The following is an 18,147-nucleotide window of genomic DNA, read 5'->3' as shown; positions in this document are numbered from 1 at the left end:
TGCCGGTGTGTCCAGAGGATTGCAAGCTGTGGTACGTACTACTTACTGAGGCAAAGCAAAGCAAAGCAGGTCGGCGTCATCTGGCTGGCTTCGGGCTTTTTCGGTGATGGCGATGATGATGCTGATGATGGAAGTCGAGTCAGGCAGGGCCCAGTGCCACTGCAGTGGTGGAGATCTAGGCGCCATGGCGCAGCAATAGGTGCCTTATTAAATGCTTTAGGGGCCTAAGGAGCCTGGGCGCCAACGCTTCCCCCGGTGTGTGGGCGCATTGGATTGGTGCATCGGCGAGGTCGGAAGATGGTGCCAGTTCCAAGATCTTAACTCTCGGATCTGGCAGGCTTAGAGCTTGGACTAGGTTCGCACCCAAGCCTCTAACCACTTCGAATATGGACGATGACGCGGACAGGTTAGGTAAAAGACCAGTACCAGTTCGGTGCCAAGTTACTGGTGGCGGCACCTAAAATGCCACCTTGTCGGCCATGATTCTAGGCGAGGCATTACCGAGACGTATGCCCGGGGGCGCGGACGGGTGCCCTAGGTGCCTCATCCAGGTGCCTATAGCTCCAAAGGACCCCCAACGCGTAGTACAGTTCCGGGCACTCGAAACTGCGCGGCATGCTTGATCGATTCGTTACACGCTGACGTGGCGAAAGGTCATGAGGCGACAAGGTGGCGACGCGTTTCTCTATGGATTGCTCACCATTCCATCGATCTGTGTTTCAGCCTGCTTATGTGTGCAGCGCAGCGTGTGGTGGCCTCGCGGTGTGGCGCCAGGAGTTTCGTAACATCTTGTCTGCCATCTGGGAGTCAGTCTGAGTGCTCGTAGGATCGATCCTTGGCCAGGCGGCCTCAGATCTAAACTTGGAGAGACTTAGGAGGCCGAGTACCGGTCCTGGCGCCCTACCACTGCAGAGCACTCAGCCTCCTTCTGCCTCTGGCCCCAGGGCTGTGGTATGGCATTACCTAAGCAGAGCCCCTGAGCATATCAGCCTTTTAAGCCCCGTCTCAGCCTCATCTGTCCAGACCCCAACCATTCAAGACCCAGGTCTCCCATTAACAACAAAGAGATGAAACACTTCGGCCGCCGTTCTGTTTCATTCAACCCCGTCCAATGCTTCATTAGACACTGATAGGTAGGTAAGTAATACTGGATCCTCTACAAGCACATCCGTTGTCTCCCCCGTCCATGCTTCCAGTCTACAACACATACCCGCCACATCCCACATTTGACCAATGTCGAATCGGTCGCGTGTCCTCCAGTTCGACACACCACCACAGGATCTCTTTCGCCCGGTCTATTTCCCCTCCCAGTTCATGAGCCCGCGCCAATGCGAACCAGGCCTCTGGATTGTCCCAGCCTGACCCCAGCTTCGTGAGCGTCGACAGCAATCCATATGCGCGATCTCGAGCTGCCAGACGGTTGAGGTTGTCCGGCGTCTTCTTCAGTTCGTCGTCTTTGGCCCCGCTGGCAGCATTCGCTGTCGTCGACGCCGCCTCCTTGGCCGTGCTGCTGCCCGGGCCAGGCGGGCCGTCCACCAATCCCCCTTCCGAGTTCCGACTCAACTCCCGTCTGTGTCGTCGCGATCTCTCCTCCGGGGCTTCGTCCGCCTGCCCTTGCCCACCATCCACCCGTTGTGCCAATTCCACTTTGCGCTCGTAGTAGTCCAGGAGCACGTTACTCAGCCCAACGATTCCCCCGGCGTGGTTGGCAACGTACATCAGACATTGTTCGTACTGATCGACCGCCTCGCGCACGCCCTCGCTGTACCCTTGGCCTTCTTTCTCTTCTCGAGCTCGTGCAATGGCCATCGAGAGCTCGGCTCGTTCATAGTAGACGTCCGCCCAAATTTCGTCCGAACTCTTGCCGCATCCTCCCCATCCAGCATCACTGAATGCTCGCGCCGAACTCTCCACGCTGGCAATCATGCCCTCTATCTTCACTGCCACCTTGGCGGCCTCGTCGCAAGCTTCTCGAGAGTCGTCAAAAATGCTGGCCCGTCGGTACAGGGTGGCAATGACCAGCCAGATCTTGACCAACATTGTAAGCGCGTATCTCTGCGATGCCGAGGTTGGGAATCGACACGTGAGATCCGTCCGAGTTGTCCGTGATCCTGCAAGGGGCAATCGCACGTCTTGCTCCGGCGGCTGACTTTCATGGCGCGCAGGTCGTGGTAGCTCATCGTGTGCTCCAAGGTTATGGGCAATCTCTTTCAACGGCTGCTTGGCTTCTTGAATATTGTCATGATTCGCAGACACTGGCACAGCCGGCACCTTCTGCGAGTCGATGGGCTTCTCTTCCGAGCGCGCCATGTCTGTCGTCTCGTGGCTGGCCTCGACTGATTTTCTCGTGCCGTTCGTATCGCTGCCATCTTTCCTCCCTCGACTCTGCGAGAGAGAAACCCGACGCCTAGGTTTCTCCTTTGTGGCATGGTCAAGAGATAGACGAAAAATCTTATGTTTGTGCGGCGAGGGCTTCTCGTCCTCATTCGTGATTTGTATTGCCGGGGCGTCCGACGGTTGGGTATTTGGTCGTGGCTTCTCGTTCGTTGATGAAGGGGCGTCATTCGCTCTCGGCGCTCGCTCAGTATCACGCCCTGCCTTTCGTCGCGAGAAGACACTGCCTCGAACGCTCTTAACCGTACCAGCAGAGCTTTTGGGGCGTTCCACTGTCCTCGCCCTGGACTTTTCCTCTGTCCCAACAACACCCCCAAAACGTCCAAAGAGCCGAGAATACAATGCCAGTAGCTCATTGCTCCGGTTGACCGCATTTCCCGGCCCTTCCATCAGCTCCATCAGTGCAAGTTCCGTGATCCGAATTTCAATGATCTTCTGCAGTTCCTCGCATTCCATATCGTCTACCAGCCCTGACTTCTGCGCTGCAGTCGCCTGTTTCTCCCCTTCTCCAACGAAAGGGCCGAACATCACGTCAGGTGGTGGGAATTGAGCCAACGCCGCAACACAGCTCTGGCTCGCAGTTTCAAAGTCCTGCCTTGACGTGAGCAGAAGAGCCAACAGGTGCCAAAAAGGTAGTAACTGCCTAGGCATCCGGAAGGAATGGGCTGCTGTGTCTCTGGTCAGATCAGACGTCAATACCGTCTTCACGACCGCGATGGCTCCGTCGATGTCACGCGTCTCTGCGAGCAACCGACTGAGCGCATAGAGAGACTTCAGTTGCTGTTCCCGAGGCAGCATCTGTGAAACAGCCCGGTGGAAAGATTGAATGGCGTCCGACTGCAGTTCGGACCTTTGTTCGCTGACTGGCGTCCAACGAGCCCATTGGGACTTTGCGATGCCGATGGCTCGGTAAGCTATGTCCACTACGTCGGCGGAAAGAGAGAGTGGCCCAGAGCCGTTGGTTTGCAACGCTCCATTTGGCGCCTCCGATTCATTTGCTGTTGGGGTTGCCGATGGAGATTGAAGGTCTGCCATGAGATCCTCGAGTTTCGAACACAAATTGTATGCCTTCTCAGCCTCGGACCGCCGCCCGAATGCACAGAGACCCTCGATGCCCTCTGCAATGGTCGTCAGGAAAATCTCGTTGCTGTCTCTGGCCCCGATAGGATCATTGGATTTGGCTTCTCGTGCACGCGCCCTATCCATCAGCTCAATGTATGTGTCCAAAGCCTTGTAAGCAAGGTCAAAGTCCGTCAGAGCTCTATGCACCTGGAATAACCGTCTTAGGATGAGTGTAGAGTGGAAGGTCTTTGTCGCTGCCCGATACAGCATGTCAAGCACATTTCTGCCCACCGAGTTACGGCCGCCCTCTCCTAGGTCCGTATCCGACCAGTCGGGGCCACAGAGGGCCTGCCAATTGCGGATCAAATCTTCCACCCATTCTTCAACGGCGGCGTTGGTCTCGTTTGCTTTCGGGAACTGTGTATGTCGCAGCAGTTCATTCTCGCATGAGGTTTCCACACGACGCAGTTCAACTGCCAGATCAGGACGGGCCATTGAGACAGCCTGGAGTCCCATTGCGCCCTGTTGCAGGATAATTGACAGAAACCGATAGTAAGATCGCCACACCGCGAGTTTGGAGAGATGGCCCGGCCCGTTGCCGTATGTTGCAGGCGAAATGTCATTGTTCTTGACCGCCAACACTGCCCAATGACGGTATGCCTGGAGCCTGATTGGTAAAGACTCGTCGGAGCTGGCAGTTGCAGCACCGCGTTGGAGGACTGGGTCCCGGCCCAGTGCTATGCGAGCAAGAAGCTGCTGCGCCCAATACAGGAGTTGCTTCGTTGAGACCACAAGGCTGCGGTTAGAGTCGAGCCACGGCAGAATCGTGCGGTGCAATTGTCTTGCATTTGCTTCCCCACCGGCCTGCTCCAGCAGCATCCCTGTAATGTAAACACTCTTCACCACGCAGATCTTCGTCCAGACAGAAGTGGCATCGGCAGCGGTGCGAGAGGGTTCGAAGCTGAGCGGAGAGGGCGACTTGTCCCTCGGTAGGAAACCGAGCCAACGAGCCCATAGCAGGGCTGTATGTCCTTGAACCACCTCTTCAAATGGCTGTCCACTCGCGCGCAATTGTGCTTCGAGGGCGGCGACTTGGGAGTCTGGCAGGGCCGAATTGGTAGTTGCAGTGCCTGGTCTTCGACTCGCTGTGGTCGCACGATTTGCGATTTCGAGTTCGAAGCTGGCAACCTCGGTCAAGCCTGTAGCCAGAGTGAGCGTCGAACACAATTCGGATTGGGGGCCATACATTTGCGGTCGGGAGCGTGCTTCCTGACCTTTCTTATGAGTTCGGGAAGTTCTTGCCAGTTCCCAGCGACGCGCGCCGCCTCTAGAAGGCCAATGTACCGCTGGGCCTTTTCAGGATGTGCCTATCTTCAATCAGCAAAACAGTACATCTTGAGCGACGAAATGCGGGCATTGAAGTACATGGATCACAGTCATGGTGACCGTCGCGTCTGGGAGCCGTCCTGGCCCTCAGTCGCTGAAATTGGAACGGTCAGATCGACAGCATGGCTGCAATTCTATCGACGCGCAAATGCTGCGCCAACCTGATGTTTGTGCTTTGGAAGACACAAGTTGTCTGTCGCGCCCAACGTGTGCTTGCGTGTGGTTGCGACTTTGGGGTAGTAGGCAGAAGTAATGACTGTCTGACGGGAATGCCTAACATGTTTAGCTAAAGATTAGCAGCGAGATAACCACAATTACACCCTGTCTGACCGGCAATTAATGACTGCGCTGTCCTCTCGCCTCAACTGCGTTCATCGGGACAACTTCGGCAATCAATCTCAAAGACTCCAAAAAATTCCTCAACAACAACGACAAAGCAATGTTTCAATGTAGACGCTGGCACGACAATATTGCACAAGATGCAAGGCCACAGCTCTCTCCGAGCCATCACCAACCGCCTGACAGTAACACCGGCCGAAGATCTACCTCGAATCTGCGGGTTTCTGGCAAACCAACTGGCAAATTGTTCCCTTGAATCTCAATTCTCCGACCTGAAGGGCAGCAGTTCCTCTGTGGCCGCCCACAAGTTGAAGACTCGGATCAGTGCTCTGCTTCAGGACAGGACTGCTTCTGGACGACTTACCGCTGCGGTCCTCATCAAAGCTGTCGTGGAGAATGGCGGGCAAAACGTCTTGTCTGCTTCCGAGAGCTGGGCCAGAGGACTGCTTGGCTGTTTGAATAAGCCCGACGCCAACGAGATCAAGAAGCTCTATCTGGTTACCATCACCCGCATCTTCCTCCTTACACAAGACCAGCCTCATCTGGTGCGGGAGATCACAACGCCCCTACTCCCGCACTTCATCAAAACCTGCCTCGGCCTGATCAAGCCCCATGAGACCCAAATCGGTGGGCGGTCCGCACGAGTTCCTAGCCCACTGCTGGATACGGTACTGAAATGCTGGGCTCAGCTCCTGCCTCAGCATGCACCGGTTTTCCGCCCCGAGCTTGCGCGTATCAAGGCAGTTTGCCATGGCGTGGTCGGCGCTGAGGGATCGTCTATCTCGTCCAGAGATCTAGCGATCAGACTCCTGTGTCTTCTGTTGTCGTGCGCTCCTAAAAACTCCCTTCCTCAGGAATGGTCTCAAACAGCCACCAAAATCATCAATAGCGCCCACGAGACCGCTGACAACCTTTTTAGAGCGGTGCTGGAAGAATACGAATCTAATGACCCTGCTCGGCAGAAGTCAATTGGCAAACAAGATTTTTCCAAGGAACCACGTCTTGCAGGAAACGATTCAGTAGGGCTGGGTCCCTGGAACGGTATCCATCAGGGCAGCATGAGGCTTTCGGCATTGTTGACCTGGCTCGGAAGTCTCCTTTCCACCCCTACATCTCAGGCCGTGGCCGTTCCGGTCGGTGCGGTAATTGACCTGACCACCCGGATTTCAGCAATGACCGATCCTCCCAGCCCGGAGCCCTTGAGATACCACAAAGAGGCAAGTAAGGAGGAGAAGGAGGAACTCAGAATGTATCTTCCTTCGCTTCACGTCTCTTGCCTCCATCTCCTGTATGTCATGTGTAGGAAATATGGGCTGCTGGTACTGCCTATGCATCGGTCTATTGCCAGCCAAGCCATAGGCTTGCTTCAGGCGCTACCTTCCCATGAAGGCATCAGACAAGGCGTATACGACATATTTGGCTATCTGATGGAAGATTCCAATCCGAATGAATTGGCGCTGTCTCGCGATCAGGTTGCGGTATCGGTTACAGAATGCTGCCACGATTTGAGAAGGGGGATCCCGGGCTTAGACACCCACACCGATGCAAATGACGCCACGGACGGCGCACTGAGGGTGAAACCTGATCACACCAGGAGCAGTGCACAGGAGAAAAGCACAAGAGATACGCGCACCTCTCCCTGGGATTGTGGTGTACAGGCGAGCGCTTGGAGCCTCTTGCCGAAGCTCCTGAAGCGCGCACCGACATCTTTGATACCGCGTCAGCTGAGGGCTGAGATGGACAGGCTGTCCGTATTGCTCGATCATCGAGAAGCTATGCTCTCAAGTGTGATGCGCCCTGTGCTATCAAAGGGCGGCAAAGCCAGCACCCCTAGCCTGCTGCCATTTCTGGCCAGATCTGCGGGCAACGATCTCGCTGTCGAGGCACTATTCAGGCCTCGAATGCCTGTCATACAGATAGGAGCGTCTGCCGGGCCCGATCCTTCGGTGTCTCAGCTCTCAACAGATCAAAGAAGCGAAGAACGTGATCCTGATCATGCTGACGATGCATCGTCCCAAAGCGACGACTCTATGAGCGAACAAGGCTCCAGCTCACTCAAAGACGATGGTGACCATGAGACAGGGGAAGGAGTTAAGAACACAGAGGACCGTGGACCGGTGCCGGATATTGGTACCAAGAAACGCACATTCGTCGATATCGCCGAGACTCCCGAAGAAGCTGTCCCCGCAGAAGAAGCTGCTGATAGACGGGAGGTCAAACGGCCGCGCCCAGAGGAGACGGCGATGCAGGTGCGGCCTTCAGCGCCGCAAGGGGACTCTATGGTAGAAGAGGAGGCCACCGAACCAAAGCTGACCAGCTCTCGAATCGGTGGTGTGAGTCAAGCGCAGGCGAGACTCTCAGCTTCACAGACAGTCTTTGAGCCATCTGCAACCAGGCTGCCTGCTGCAGATCATGATGGCGAAGACAGCGACGACTCCGAAATCCCCTCGATCGATGCTGGGTTTGATACTGACGAAGAGGAGGAAGAGGATGACGATGAGGAGCAGTGATAGTTTTACGTAAACATATCAAAATGCTGTAGCTGTCCGTTCTTGAGAAATATACATTGAGCGGCTGGCTGCTCTGTCGACCGCCGCTTTCCAATCCATCTGCCTAGAACAACCTCCCGCTGGTATTAAAACATCGCGTAGGTAGGTTACCAGCTCGCCAGGTACTTCTATCCATGCTAGCACCTTCACTCGAAAAAGGATTCTGCCTGACAATATAATCTGCCTGACTCTATGGGATCAAGCGCTGCCAGCGTGATAATGGACTGTCTGACAGGACCTGCTGCCTTCAACATGAAGTTTGCCTGCGCTGCGGATGACCGTAGTAGCGTGTTTCAAGATCTTCGCGAACTTGAAATAGTAAACAACGAGTCTCATCTCAACTTCACACACGTCAAGCTACTTCCAGCACAAAGGGAGAACACTCATAAGTCTGCCTTGATCTCTTTGCCTTCACTGTTCACCCATGATGTCCATGAAATCCAGCCCAGAAGCATCAAAGGCTCTTAAACCCGTCAAAAGTTGCCACTACTCTCCACTCTCCACTCTCCCTTTGACTTGAACCGTTTGACATCTGGCCACCCATCATCTGCAGAACCCAAAAGTCCCCATCGTTTGAACCCCTGCAAAAAAAAAAAGGAGCTTCAATATGTCCAAAGCAAAACGGAAAGCCGTGGAAGTGGTTGACCTCACTGGCGACGATGGTTTCCGCTCAGCAGGACCCGCGCGCTCCAAAGTTCCCCGATCGAACTCGTCCTTCTCATCCTCGCAGAATCGTGCATCTCTCCCGACACCGCCATCATCCAGCCAGACTAGGCGTGAACATGGACATGGATACACTCCTGGTCTTCGATCTAGTCAAGGCTACAACAACAACAACAACAATTACTCTTCCTCATACAGTCAATCCACGCCGACACACAGCAAAGCCGAGCGCGCCAGCTGGCTCGCCTCCACGCAGGAGGAAGAAGCCGACATTGCCCGCGAGATCGACCTGACCGAGGACTTCGACGACGACGTGTACGAGAACTACCAGCTCTACGGGATTCTTGACACCAAGATCGTAGGATGTCGGTTCTACGACGGCCGAGCCACGGTGGGCGAATACGTGCGCGTGCGGCGCGAACCCAGCAATCCCTACGACAGCAATGCGATTCGCATTGACAATGTTCTACGCGACCAGATTGGCCATATCGGTCGTCAGGTCGCGGCCAAGCTGGCGCCCCTGATGGACTCGGGCTCGCTGCTGATCGAAGGCGCGCTGACTGGACCCAAGACCTTCTATGACTGTCCGATCGGTTTGAAGTTGTTCGGCACTAGTGATCCCGTGGCTGGGGCGGCGCTGTGTCGCCAGATGCAGGATCTACGCTTACCGGTGACTCTGTATGTGCGGGCAGAAAAGGAGAGAAAGAAACGAACCCAGGAGCTGGAGAAGCAGATGAAAGCCAGGGAGAAGGCAGCCGCGGCCATGCAGAAACGCGGTAATGCTGTGATCGACCTGGCCGGCCCGAATAGATACAGTAACCTGGGCATGCTGGCTGGGATGGGGAGCAGTCAGCCGCCGGAATCTATGGACCAGCTCCTCGACGGCACGGCTATGTTCAATCCGCGCGATGTGCAGGACGTCGTGAACAGACTGGGAGCCGGTGAGGATGTGTTGGCGAAGATGCCCATGGCAGAGCAGCCCAATGAACTGGCGACCGTTTTGCTGCCGTACCAGAGACAAGGACTGAAATGGATGCTGGACCACGAGTCGCCACAGCTGCCTAAGGACCGTGACGATGTTGTTCAAATGTGGAAGAAGGCAGGAAATGTCTACACCAACATCGCCACGAACTTCTCCTTTACCAAAGCGCCGGAGCTTGCCAGTGGTGGTCTGCTGGCAGATGACATGGGTCTGGGTAAGTTGGATATCGCAGCGATTTCGTCACCCTCTTGCTAACATGGGGCCTCTTTTGCAGGTAAAACAATCCAGATCATCTCCTTGATCATGGCTGATCCTCGTAAAAATGGACAGCCGACTCTGATCATTGCACCGCTCTCTGTCATGAGCAATTGGAGCCAGCAAGCTGCCCTTCATGTGAAGAACAAATACACTCCACGAATTCTGACATACCACGGCCAGGGCAACACAGACCTGTCCCCGAAGCAGTTACAAGAGTACGACATTGTCATCACGACTTACCAAACGATGACCCGGGAGCTGTTTGCCTACGGCGCGCCGAAGCCGCTGCCCACGCCCGCGGCGAAAGGGTTGTTCTCTGTGACCTGGCGACGGATCGTCCTTGATGAAGGCCATCAAATCCGCAATCCCAAGGCAAAAATGGCCCAGGCTGCGTGCGCACTTGTCGCTCAATCTCGATGGGTGCTGACTGGGACGCCTATCGTCAACAACCTCAAAGATCTGTACTCGCACGTCAAGTTTTTGCGTCTCAAAGGAGGCCTGGCCGAATTTGAGATTTTCAACTCTACCTTGATCCGACCCTTGAAGAACGGTGAGAATGGGGCTCGCTTGCTATTGCAAGCTCTGATGTCAACGCTGTCTCTTCGTCGCATGAAGGATATGAAGTTCATCGACCTCAAGCTTCCGGAGATCACCTTCCACAAATACGCAGTCAAATTCCTACCTCACGAACAGGAACGATACGACGCCTTCAAGAGTGAGGCCAAAGGACTGGTGGAGGCCGCAAAGGCGAAGAAGGGTGACAATACTATGACAAACCTTCTGGAAGTTCTCCTTCGTCTTCGCCAGACTTGCAACCATTGGAAGATGTGTGGCGAGGACCGAGTCAAGAAACTACTCGAACTGGTGGAAGGCGAGACGCTGGTGGACGTAATGAAGCCTGAGAATCGAAAGGCTCTACAGGATCTCTTGCAGCTTCAAATCGATTCTCAGGAAGACTGCTGCGTTTGCCTCGACTCTTTGAAAGCGCCTGTCATCACCGCCTGTGCCCACGCATTCTGTCGAGATTGCATAGAACGAGTCATCGAAACGCAGCACAAATGTCCCATGTGTCGTGCGCAATTGGCAAGCAATGATCAACTGGTCGAACCGGCGGCAGGATTTGGCGAAGGCGATAGACCTGATCTTGACATAGACCCAGACGTGACCAGCAGCAAGATCGAGGCTCTCGTCAAGGTCCTGAGGGCATCAGAAGCTGATCCAGACGTCAAAACGGTGGTCTTCTCGCAATGGACGTCATTCCTGGATCTTGTGCAATCCCAGCTTCTACGACACGGGTTGAGTTTCACTCGGCTGGATGGCAAGATGAACTCGGCGCGCCGGGACGCGGCAATCGATTCCCTCGACTCGGACCCCTCGTGCAAGATCATGCTCGCCTCTCTTTCAGTCTGCTCTGTTGGACTCAATCTTGTTGCGGCCAACCAAGTCATCCTCGCGGATTCTTGGTGGGCGCCCGCGATTGAGGATCAAGCAGTCGACCGAGTCCATCGGCTGGGTCAGATCAGAGATTGCAAAGTCATCCGCTTGGTCGTTGAGGGGACGATTGAAGATGAGGTGCTAGAAAATCAAGCCAAGAAGAGAAAGCTCGCCAGCGACGCGTTCGGAGATAGAAATGCAGGGAAACAGCGCAAAGAGATGCGTGCAGGGACGCTGGGTGATATTGAGAGACTGCTTGGTTGAGAAGATGAGGATTCTTTCGGTGGAGAATGTTGATTGTTTGAGAAAAGAGATGTCCGTGGCTTGACAACAGTCAATCTGGGGAGAGACCTCTCTCAAGAAAATGCTCTTTCCCGTGTTGACACCCCGGCGACAAATCCTCAAAGAGGGAGATTTGATCGAAGGACCGGTACAACATGGTACTTTTCGAATGTGTCATTAGACCCTGCATCTGAAGGGTGTTGAGATTGATCGAAGCAATCGGATGCGAATAGCGCGCCCTGGCCAACACAGTCTTCTGGTCCCGGAATCGATCGGCAGGTGTCATTTATGTGTCCCGTAACTAAGGCGCCGTCATGAGGCTCTTGCTCTGGAAGCTCATATTTCCCGGATGCTCTAAGCTGGAACCGTGTTGGCGGCGCAGTCTCCATGCGCTCGGTGTCGCCATCTTCATAGCCGATGAACGGCGAACAGCGTGGTCGGAAAGGCTCGAGACATCTACCTGGCCGACTTTGATAAGCAAATGTGGAAAAGGTGCTGCAAGAATGGTCTGATGTTGTCTCTAGTTTTGCACATAGTTTGAGGCTTGTTTAGGCCGTGGGGGCGCCATAGCAACCCGGTAGTGAAAACATCATCATCGGAAAGGACAGGGAAAGGCTGGATGCCCCGAGAAATGGGCATTATTGGGCAATGCCTGCCGACCAGGGAGCCTAAGCCCCAGTATTAGGAAGCCTAAAGTCGCCCAAGCTTAACCACCCGCAGAACGATGGGGCGGTCGTTGAAATTGGACAACAGGCCGCCTTTCGGGGCTTATCGCCGGTGGAATTGGACGGCGTGAGGCTAGGGCATCTTGTTCCTGTGGCTGGTCTCGCACATGTGTTTCCACTCTCTTGTGTGTCTTAGATTTCCCTTCTTTTCATCTGTCCGGCAGGCCGTTGTCTATTGGCGGATCCGCGAGACGCTTCGAGGGTCGAGGAGGGTCGAGCAGGGTCGAGAGAGGAGAGAGGAAACGAGCGAAGAGATGAGAGAAGCTCCGCGCAGTCGATGTTCACTACCATTGGATCAGCCATTCCTTCACCGCATTCACATCGATCTCGTGAACAATTCCATCACTGAAGGAAGCACTGAAGCATCTCCAAGTCGACGTCACCAGGATGGTGGAAGTGCTGTGGGTGGTCAAACTCGGTGGGCTTGCAAGGAGCGAGAAGTCGTCTGTTTGGCTGGGTCCCGGGGGGTCTCCTTAGCCTCTTTAGCCACGGTGTTTGGTGAAGCTAAGGAAGAAGCTCGCAGCTGGCAGCTCCAACGACTCCGCCTGTAGAAATAGACAGCTTGGATATCGCGGGTGTGCGGGGGGAAAGAAGGGAAGAAGTGAAGAAGTAACACCGAGCCAACCCTTGCTAACTTACCTGCCTACAGAGTAAACGCCTGATGCAGTGAGCCACTGACTGGCTGACTGACATACCGACCTGTTACCTCACACTGCACCTCACACCTGCTTCCTCCTCGACTCCAACATCTCGACCATTTCTTCCCAGCTTTGCTGGAGATGACATGACTACTACGTAGCAGCTTGTATTATACGTATTCCTTATTATTATGATCCTCATTCTTTCCATTCGCTCCTTGATCGTTCCTCACCTAGTCTCTCCTTGAACACTCCTCCTCGCCGCCATGGCGCCCATCGGTGCGGCTGTCTTTGCGACGGTGAGCTCTCTATCCATCCCTTTGACACGCTTCCCCGCACAAATCTACTCAGGACTGACACAGATTACAGCTGCTCATGAACGATGCCTATCTACCAGGTTTGTCCCCCAGATGGTCCGCTCGCGGGTCCAAGAGCTGATGTTGGTCCAGGTGCCATGGTTCTCGGCCATTCCCTCAAAGACAGAGGCGCAAAGGCTCCTCTGGTAGCTTTCATTCTTGTCGACAAACTATCCTCAGACACCATCACTGAACTCCGAGTTCGACCTCCTTCTCCCGAAGACCTCTGATCGGGTCACTAACTTCTCCCAGACAGTCTACGATGAGATCGTTCCCGTGCAGGAGATCGTCAACACCAAACCGGCCAACTTGTATGTCATGGGCCGACCGGACCTAGTATCCACCTTCACAAAGATCGAGCTATGGAGGCAGACACAGTACAAGAGGATAGTCTACATGGATGCGGATATGGTGGCCATCAGAGCGCCGAACGAACTTCTCCGACTCGACACAGAGTTCGCTGCGGTCCCGGATATTGGCTGGCCAGATTGCTTCAACAGTGGCATGCTCGTCCTCAACCCGAACATGGCGGATTATTATGCACTGCACGCGTTGGCGCAGCGAGGGATCAGTTTCGATGGTGCCGATCAAGGTCTGCTGAACATGCATTTCCGGGACTGGGAGAGGCTGAGCTTCGTGTACAATTGTACCCCCAGTGGCAATTATCAATACGAACCTGCCTATCGACATTTCTCGAGCAGCATCGCACTGGTCCATTTCATAGGCGCGGACAAACCTTGGACTTTAGGGAGAGAGAACAGGTTTAGTACAGGCGTCTATGGCGAACTGCTAGGAATGTGGTGGGCCGTGTACGACAAGCACTATCGGCCAAAGGTCTGTGAGCGAGCTGACCGAGAAGCCACCGTTGCTGACCTTCCTAGACAATCACCCGGTATGATGGTCGAACCTACGACTCCAGGAAGAAGGTGCAGGACTATGTCCGTGGTGAAGAACCGTTATATGTCGCACAGCAGCAACCCTCGCCTCCTCATCAAGGACAGATACCCCTTCCACCACAGATCACGATCTCTCAATCTGGGTCGAACAAACCTGCTTCGGTGGAACTACCTCTTGGAGATGCCCCTACACCCACGGTTCAGGGAGACTTTCACCCAACACCCACGGTCGAGCAAAGACGCTTCTCAGCCCCTCATGTGGATTGGCAGCCTACCAGGTAAGAACATTGGTTTGAGCGAGTTTTGGAGTGCTTATTTCGTACAGGGAACCCCCACCCATGCATTCGAAACCTGAAGCCTCGAACTTCCCAACCCAGACCTACGACATGTCAAGCGATACTCAACTGTTCCAGCCCCCCGCTCAGTACCCGGAAGCACCGAAGGACATGTGGTATCAGGTACCCGAAAAGGTTCCCGAGCCGGCCAAGCCCAAACCCATTTTCCCCTGGGAGGCGAGAGCTCCGAAGCCCACGCGTGTTTTCGCCCAACCCAAAGCACCTAGCCCGCCACCTCCGCCGGCACCGATGTCTCCAGATGAGCCCGCGGCTCCCTCCCCGGCTACTGACATTACTGATGTCACTGATATCACTGAAGGAAGTGTTCCCACTCCAATGGCTCTTTCTACGGACCCCTGGGCAGCATTCCAGCAGCGGACGAATGCTTGGGATGACATGCCAGAAATCGAACGATACATGCATGCGTTTAGCCATGGACGGAAAGGAAACATACAGGTCTTGCACCATACACCATCTCAACCTTCCCCGGGTAGCTCGACTGTTACCTCCCCTCCAACAAACGATGCACGACGATTTAGCTCAAGAATAACTGATTTCCCGACCGAAGTCGAACGTCCGAGCTTGCCTGTGACTCCAGCACCGATCCGAAGACCGAGCTTTTGGGGAGAAGAGAGAGACGAAGAAGGGAACTTACCGGCGGCTGAAGGAGTGCCGCAACAAGAAGAATGGGTGCGTCCATCTCTCTCCCAATCCAATCGTGCGTTGTCTGTTTTGCAAGCCTTGTTACCCGATTTGCATGATCTGCATGAGTTCCGTGGCGTTTTATACTGGAGATGCCAATTTTGTGGGAAACAGAACCCGGCCGCCAAACTTGAAGAACTACAACGACGTCAAAGCGAGGTGTTGCTGTCGGCGACAGGTACACGCCACCTAGGAGAGGTGCCGGATCGTCCGAGAAGAGAGATGCCAGAAAGTCACAGCAAGGAGGCGGTCATCGAGAAGACGAATCTAGCAATATCGCCGACCAAAGTGCCTAAAGTACCGAAGCCGATTTTGAAAGCCCCTCACTTTGAACTAGGCCAAGGCGTGATCAAATCAGGGATAGGGGAGAACGGTGAAGACTCGGTTGATCCGTCTTCGTAACGTTGCTGAGCTGGACAAGGACGCTGTCCTGGGGTAATCAGATCCAAAGATTACCCCAAGTTTGGGTTACAAGCTCACGAAGACGGTTTGACACGCTTGGCTTGGTTGATGCGGCGAAAACGACAGTGACCTTTCAGGGTAATATTTGGTTAACAGCATGTTGAGGCATCTTTCCCATCTGTTGTTGTTTCTTATGGCGTTTCTTCTTTCCGGCTCCTGGGGAGGTCTCGTTGACGGTGGCGTTTCTGAATACAACCTTTGTCATTGCCGCCACACTTGTGGTGTTGTTTTTGACCTGTAGCCTACTGTCATAGCATAGCAAGCGCCTTGTTGTCCGCTTTGCTGCATCATCTCTTTCTGTCGAGAATATGGGCCTAATTGATATGCCGGTGCTGTTATGACCGGATGTGTTCTTGACCATCTTTTGATATAAAAGGTCTTGCGGATGATTTGAACAAGGGGTGGCCTTTACAGGAGTCGACGACTTTACGGCTGCACTTCATATCCCAGCGGTTCCCCCTCTTAGATTTTCCACTGAATGAACTTCCTCGATCGATGCTCTACGTCGTATTCCAATACATACCGATAATCTGAGAACCCCGAGTACTTGTAGAAACCCCTTTCAAACCGGGTTCAAACCGGGCCCTCCTCGGCTTCCTGTTCCGTCCAGGGGCCTCAGCCTTGCCTTGGCATCTGATATGCTTAGTAAGCTGCTTCCTCCTCGACTTCTCCTTTGTTCGCACTTCTCTTATCTACCTCTTCCATATTATATCTCGGAAAACGACGAACGTAGAGCCATCATCGGCGACTCCAGCCGACCACTATCTTTTTTTGGTCAGTCGCTATACATATCGGGTTTGAGTCAACCTCTTCAAGGCCTTGGGTTCGTCCAGTTCGACCGTAGGCGGGACACAGAGCATACAGACGTCCACGGCCGTGATACGTCTCTCAACTCCACTCTCGTTGATCGGGTTCCCATACACACCACGAAATAACCACTCAGTCGAGGGAGACCTGACCTTGCATATATACGTATGTATACATTTACGGGCATAACACACATATACTGTATACGTTGGGTGGCATCCTGTTTAAAGCAAGGATACCAAAAAGGAAGGATATAAAGAATCATCAACAAGGTCGCCTTTGCGTGCCTTGGAGGAAGACATGGGTCCTTATTCATTCGTCAGCCTCACGCCTGCTGAAGTCGAAGAGCGACGACACCAACTTGACCTTGCGGGGTTCCATGCCTGGCTGACGCCTATCGTCCTCCTGATCACCAGTTACATCTATCGGCGCTTCCTTCAAACGCAATCCTACCGAGCTGACGGCACTCAACAGCCCTCATCCCCTTCAGCTTTACGAACCCTCATCCGCCGCACAAAATGGATCCTGAACAGCACCTACATCCCCGAATTCGGGCCCTTGCACACCCAACTCCTCGGCCTGATCTACTTCGGCTGGCTGCTCTACCTCGTTTTCCGCGCCACGGGAAACGACTATATGCACTTGACCAAATCATTCGGGCATGTCGCCGTATCCCAGCTCCCGCTGCACTATCTGTTGTCTCTAAAACCGGCAAATTCGCCCATCACTCTGGCCACGGGCCTGACGCATGAACGGCTCAACGCGTTCCATCGGCTGTTTGGACGGATCATCCATTTCTTACTCGCCGTCCATGCGGTTCTGTATATTCGATTCTTCGTCAAGCTGGACATTCTGGCCAAACGCGTGCGAGACCGTGACGTGAGGCTCGGGCTTGCGGCGTTCTGGACGTTCAATTTCTTGGCGCTGTTGGCGGTCCCCGGTGTGAGGAGACGGGTGTATCATTCTGTCTTCTACAGAAGTCATGTCGTGTTGAGTGCGTTGGCGGTGCCGCTGCTGTTCTTTCACGTTCCGTATACGAGGGTCTATCTTGCCCAGGCGGGCGTCTTTTGGGTCTTGGGGGCGCTTGTCCGGCGCGGACGGAGTCAAAGGGTCACTGCGCGCTGTGCATTGCTGGATAAGACAAATCCTAAGGAGGATGAGCTGGTCAGTGTTCGGTTCAGAGTTGCCCAAGGGAGTCCTCTGGCGCAGGCACAGGCGGGACAGCATGTTTATGTTCGTCGTGGGGGAGTGATGGGGCCGAAGAACCCGTTTACTGTTGCGAATGTTAGGCCTGTTGAGGAGGGCATGGACGAGATGGATGAGAAGGTGGACAAGATGGCTGTCAAAGCTGTGCGGAACGAGGTGGAGATCCAGCTCGTGTTGAGGAATACCGGCGGCCCGCAGACATCGTATCTTGCCGGCGTCGCGAAGAACGCTGGTCACAGCAAGACTAACACGCATAGAAATGGCAGGGAAGAAAGCAGAAGCGGGAGCGGGACCGAGACGGAACCCACAACTTCGGGTTCGTCGATCGTCGGACTCGACATTGAAGGCCCCTACGGTGATTCCGGGATCTACATTCCCCCACTGCTCGACGAGGCCACCCGGTCTGGCTCCGGTGGTGGGCCTGTCTTGTTGTTTGCAGGCGGTGTTGGTGCTACTTATACACTTCCGATTTATATGTCTCTTCTCGCTTCACAGGGAACAAAGACTCGACCTGGCACTGGCCCTGGAAGTGGAAGTGGAAATGGAAATGGAAGTGGAAGTGGAAGTGGAAGTGGAAATGGAAATGGAAATGGAAATGGAAATGGAAATGGAAATGGAAATGGAAATGGAAATGGAAATGGAAATGGAAATGGAAATGGAAATGGAAATGG

The 18,147-nt window shown here is 54.2% G+C and overlaps 5 protein-coding genes across 5 annotated transcripts in view; 4 read left to right on the top strand and 1 right to left on the bottom strand.

Moving 5' to 3' along the window:
- Nucleotides 1-1,197: 1,197 nt before the first annotated feature.
- On the bottom strand, nucleotides 1,198-4,896 carry A1O1_07501 (uncharacterized protein; the record flags this gene model as incomplete). The annotated part of the gene is made up of 3 exons (XM_007728369.1): nucleotides 1,198-4,655; nucleotides 4,703-4,823; nucleotides 4,882-4,896. The coding sequence occupies 3 exons, from the start codon at nucleotides 4,894-4,896 to the stop codon at nucleotides 1,198-1,200; spliced, it is 3,594 nt and encodes a 1,197-aa protein (XP_007726559.1).
- Nucleotides 4,897-5,321: 425 nt separating this feature from the next.
- A1O1_07500 (uncharacterized protein) lies at nucleotides 5,322-7,691 on the top strand (the record flags this gene model as incomplete). Its single annotated transcript, XM_007728368.1, has 1 exon — nucleotides 5,322-7,691. The coding sequence occupies one exon, from the start codon at nucleotides 5,322-5,324 to the stop codon at nucleotides 7,689-7,691; it is 2,370 nt and encodes a 789-aa protein (XP_007726558.1).
- Nucleotides 7,692-8,337: 646 nt separating this feature from the next.
- Nucleotides 8,338-11,331, top strand: A1O1_07499 (uncharacterized protein; the record flags this gene model as incomplete). Its single annotated transcript, XM_007728367.1, has 2 exons — nucleotides 8,338-9,589; nucleotides 9,650-11,331. 2 exons carry the CDS (start codon nucleotides 8,338-8,340, stop codon nucleotides 11,329-11,331), a joined length of 2,934 nt encoding a protein of 977 aa, XP_007726557.1.
- Nucleotides 11,332-12,978: 1,647 nt separating this feature from the next.
- On the top strand, nucleotides 12,979-15,403 carry A1O1_07498 (uncharacterized protein; the record flags this gene model as incomplete). The annotated part of the gene is made up of 7 exons (XM_007728366.1): nucleotides 12,979-13,011; nucleotides 13,082-13,109; nucleotides 13,162-13,268; nucleotides 13,321-13,902; nucleotides 13,950-14,242; nucleotides 14,290-14,989; nucleotides 15,116-15,403. 7 exons carry the CDS (start codon nucleotides 12,979-12,981, stop codon nucleotides 15,401-15,403), a joined length of 2,031 nt encoding a protein of 676 aa, XP_007726556.1.
- Nucleotides 15,404-16,570: 1,167 nt separating this feature from the next.
- A1O1_07497 (uncharacterized protein) overlaps nucleotides 16,571-18,147 on the top strand; it is a gene marked incomplete at both ends in the record, with an annotated part of 2,214 nt that continues 637 nt past the window's right edge. The window contains one exon of the mRNA XM_007728365.1: nucleotides 16,571-17,920. Within this exon, the coding sequence (XP_007726555.1) occupies nucleotides 16,571-17,920 (1,350 nt within the window). The remainder of the gene's footprint in view (nucleotides 17,921-18,147) is intronic.

Source organism: Capronia coronata (genome assembly GCF_000585585.1).
Source record: "Capronia coronata CBS 617.96 chromosome Unknown acBCG-supercont1.6, whole genome shotgun sequence".
Lineage (NCBI taxonomy): Eukaryota > Fungi > Ascomycota > Eurotiomycetes > Chaetothyriales > Herpotrichiellaceae > Capronia > Capronia coronata.
This window is presented reverse-complemented; position numbering and strand designations above follow the sequence as displayed.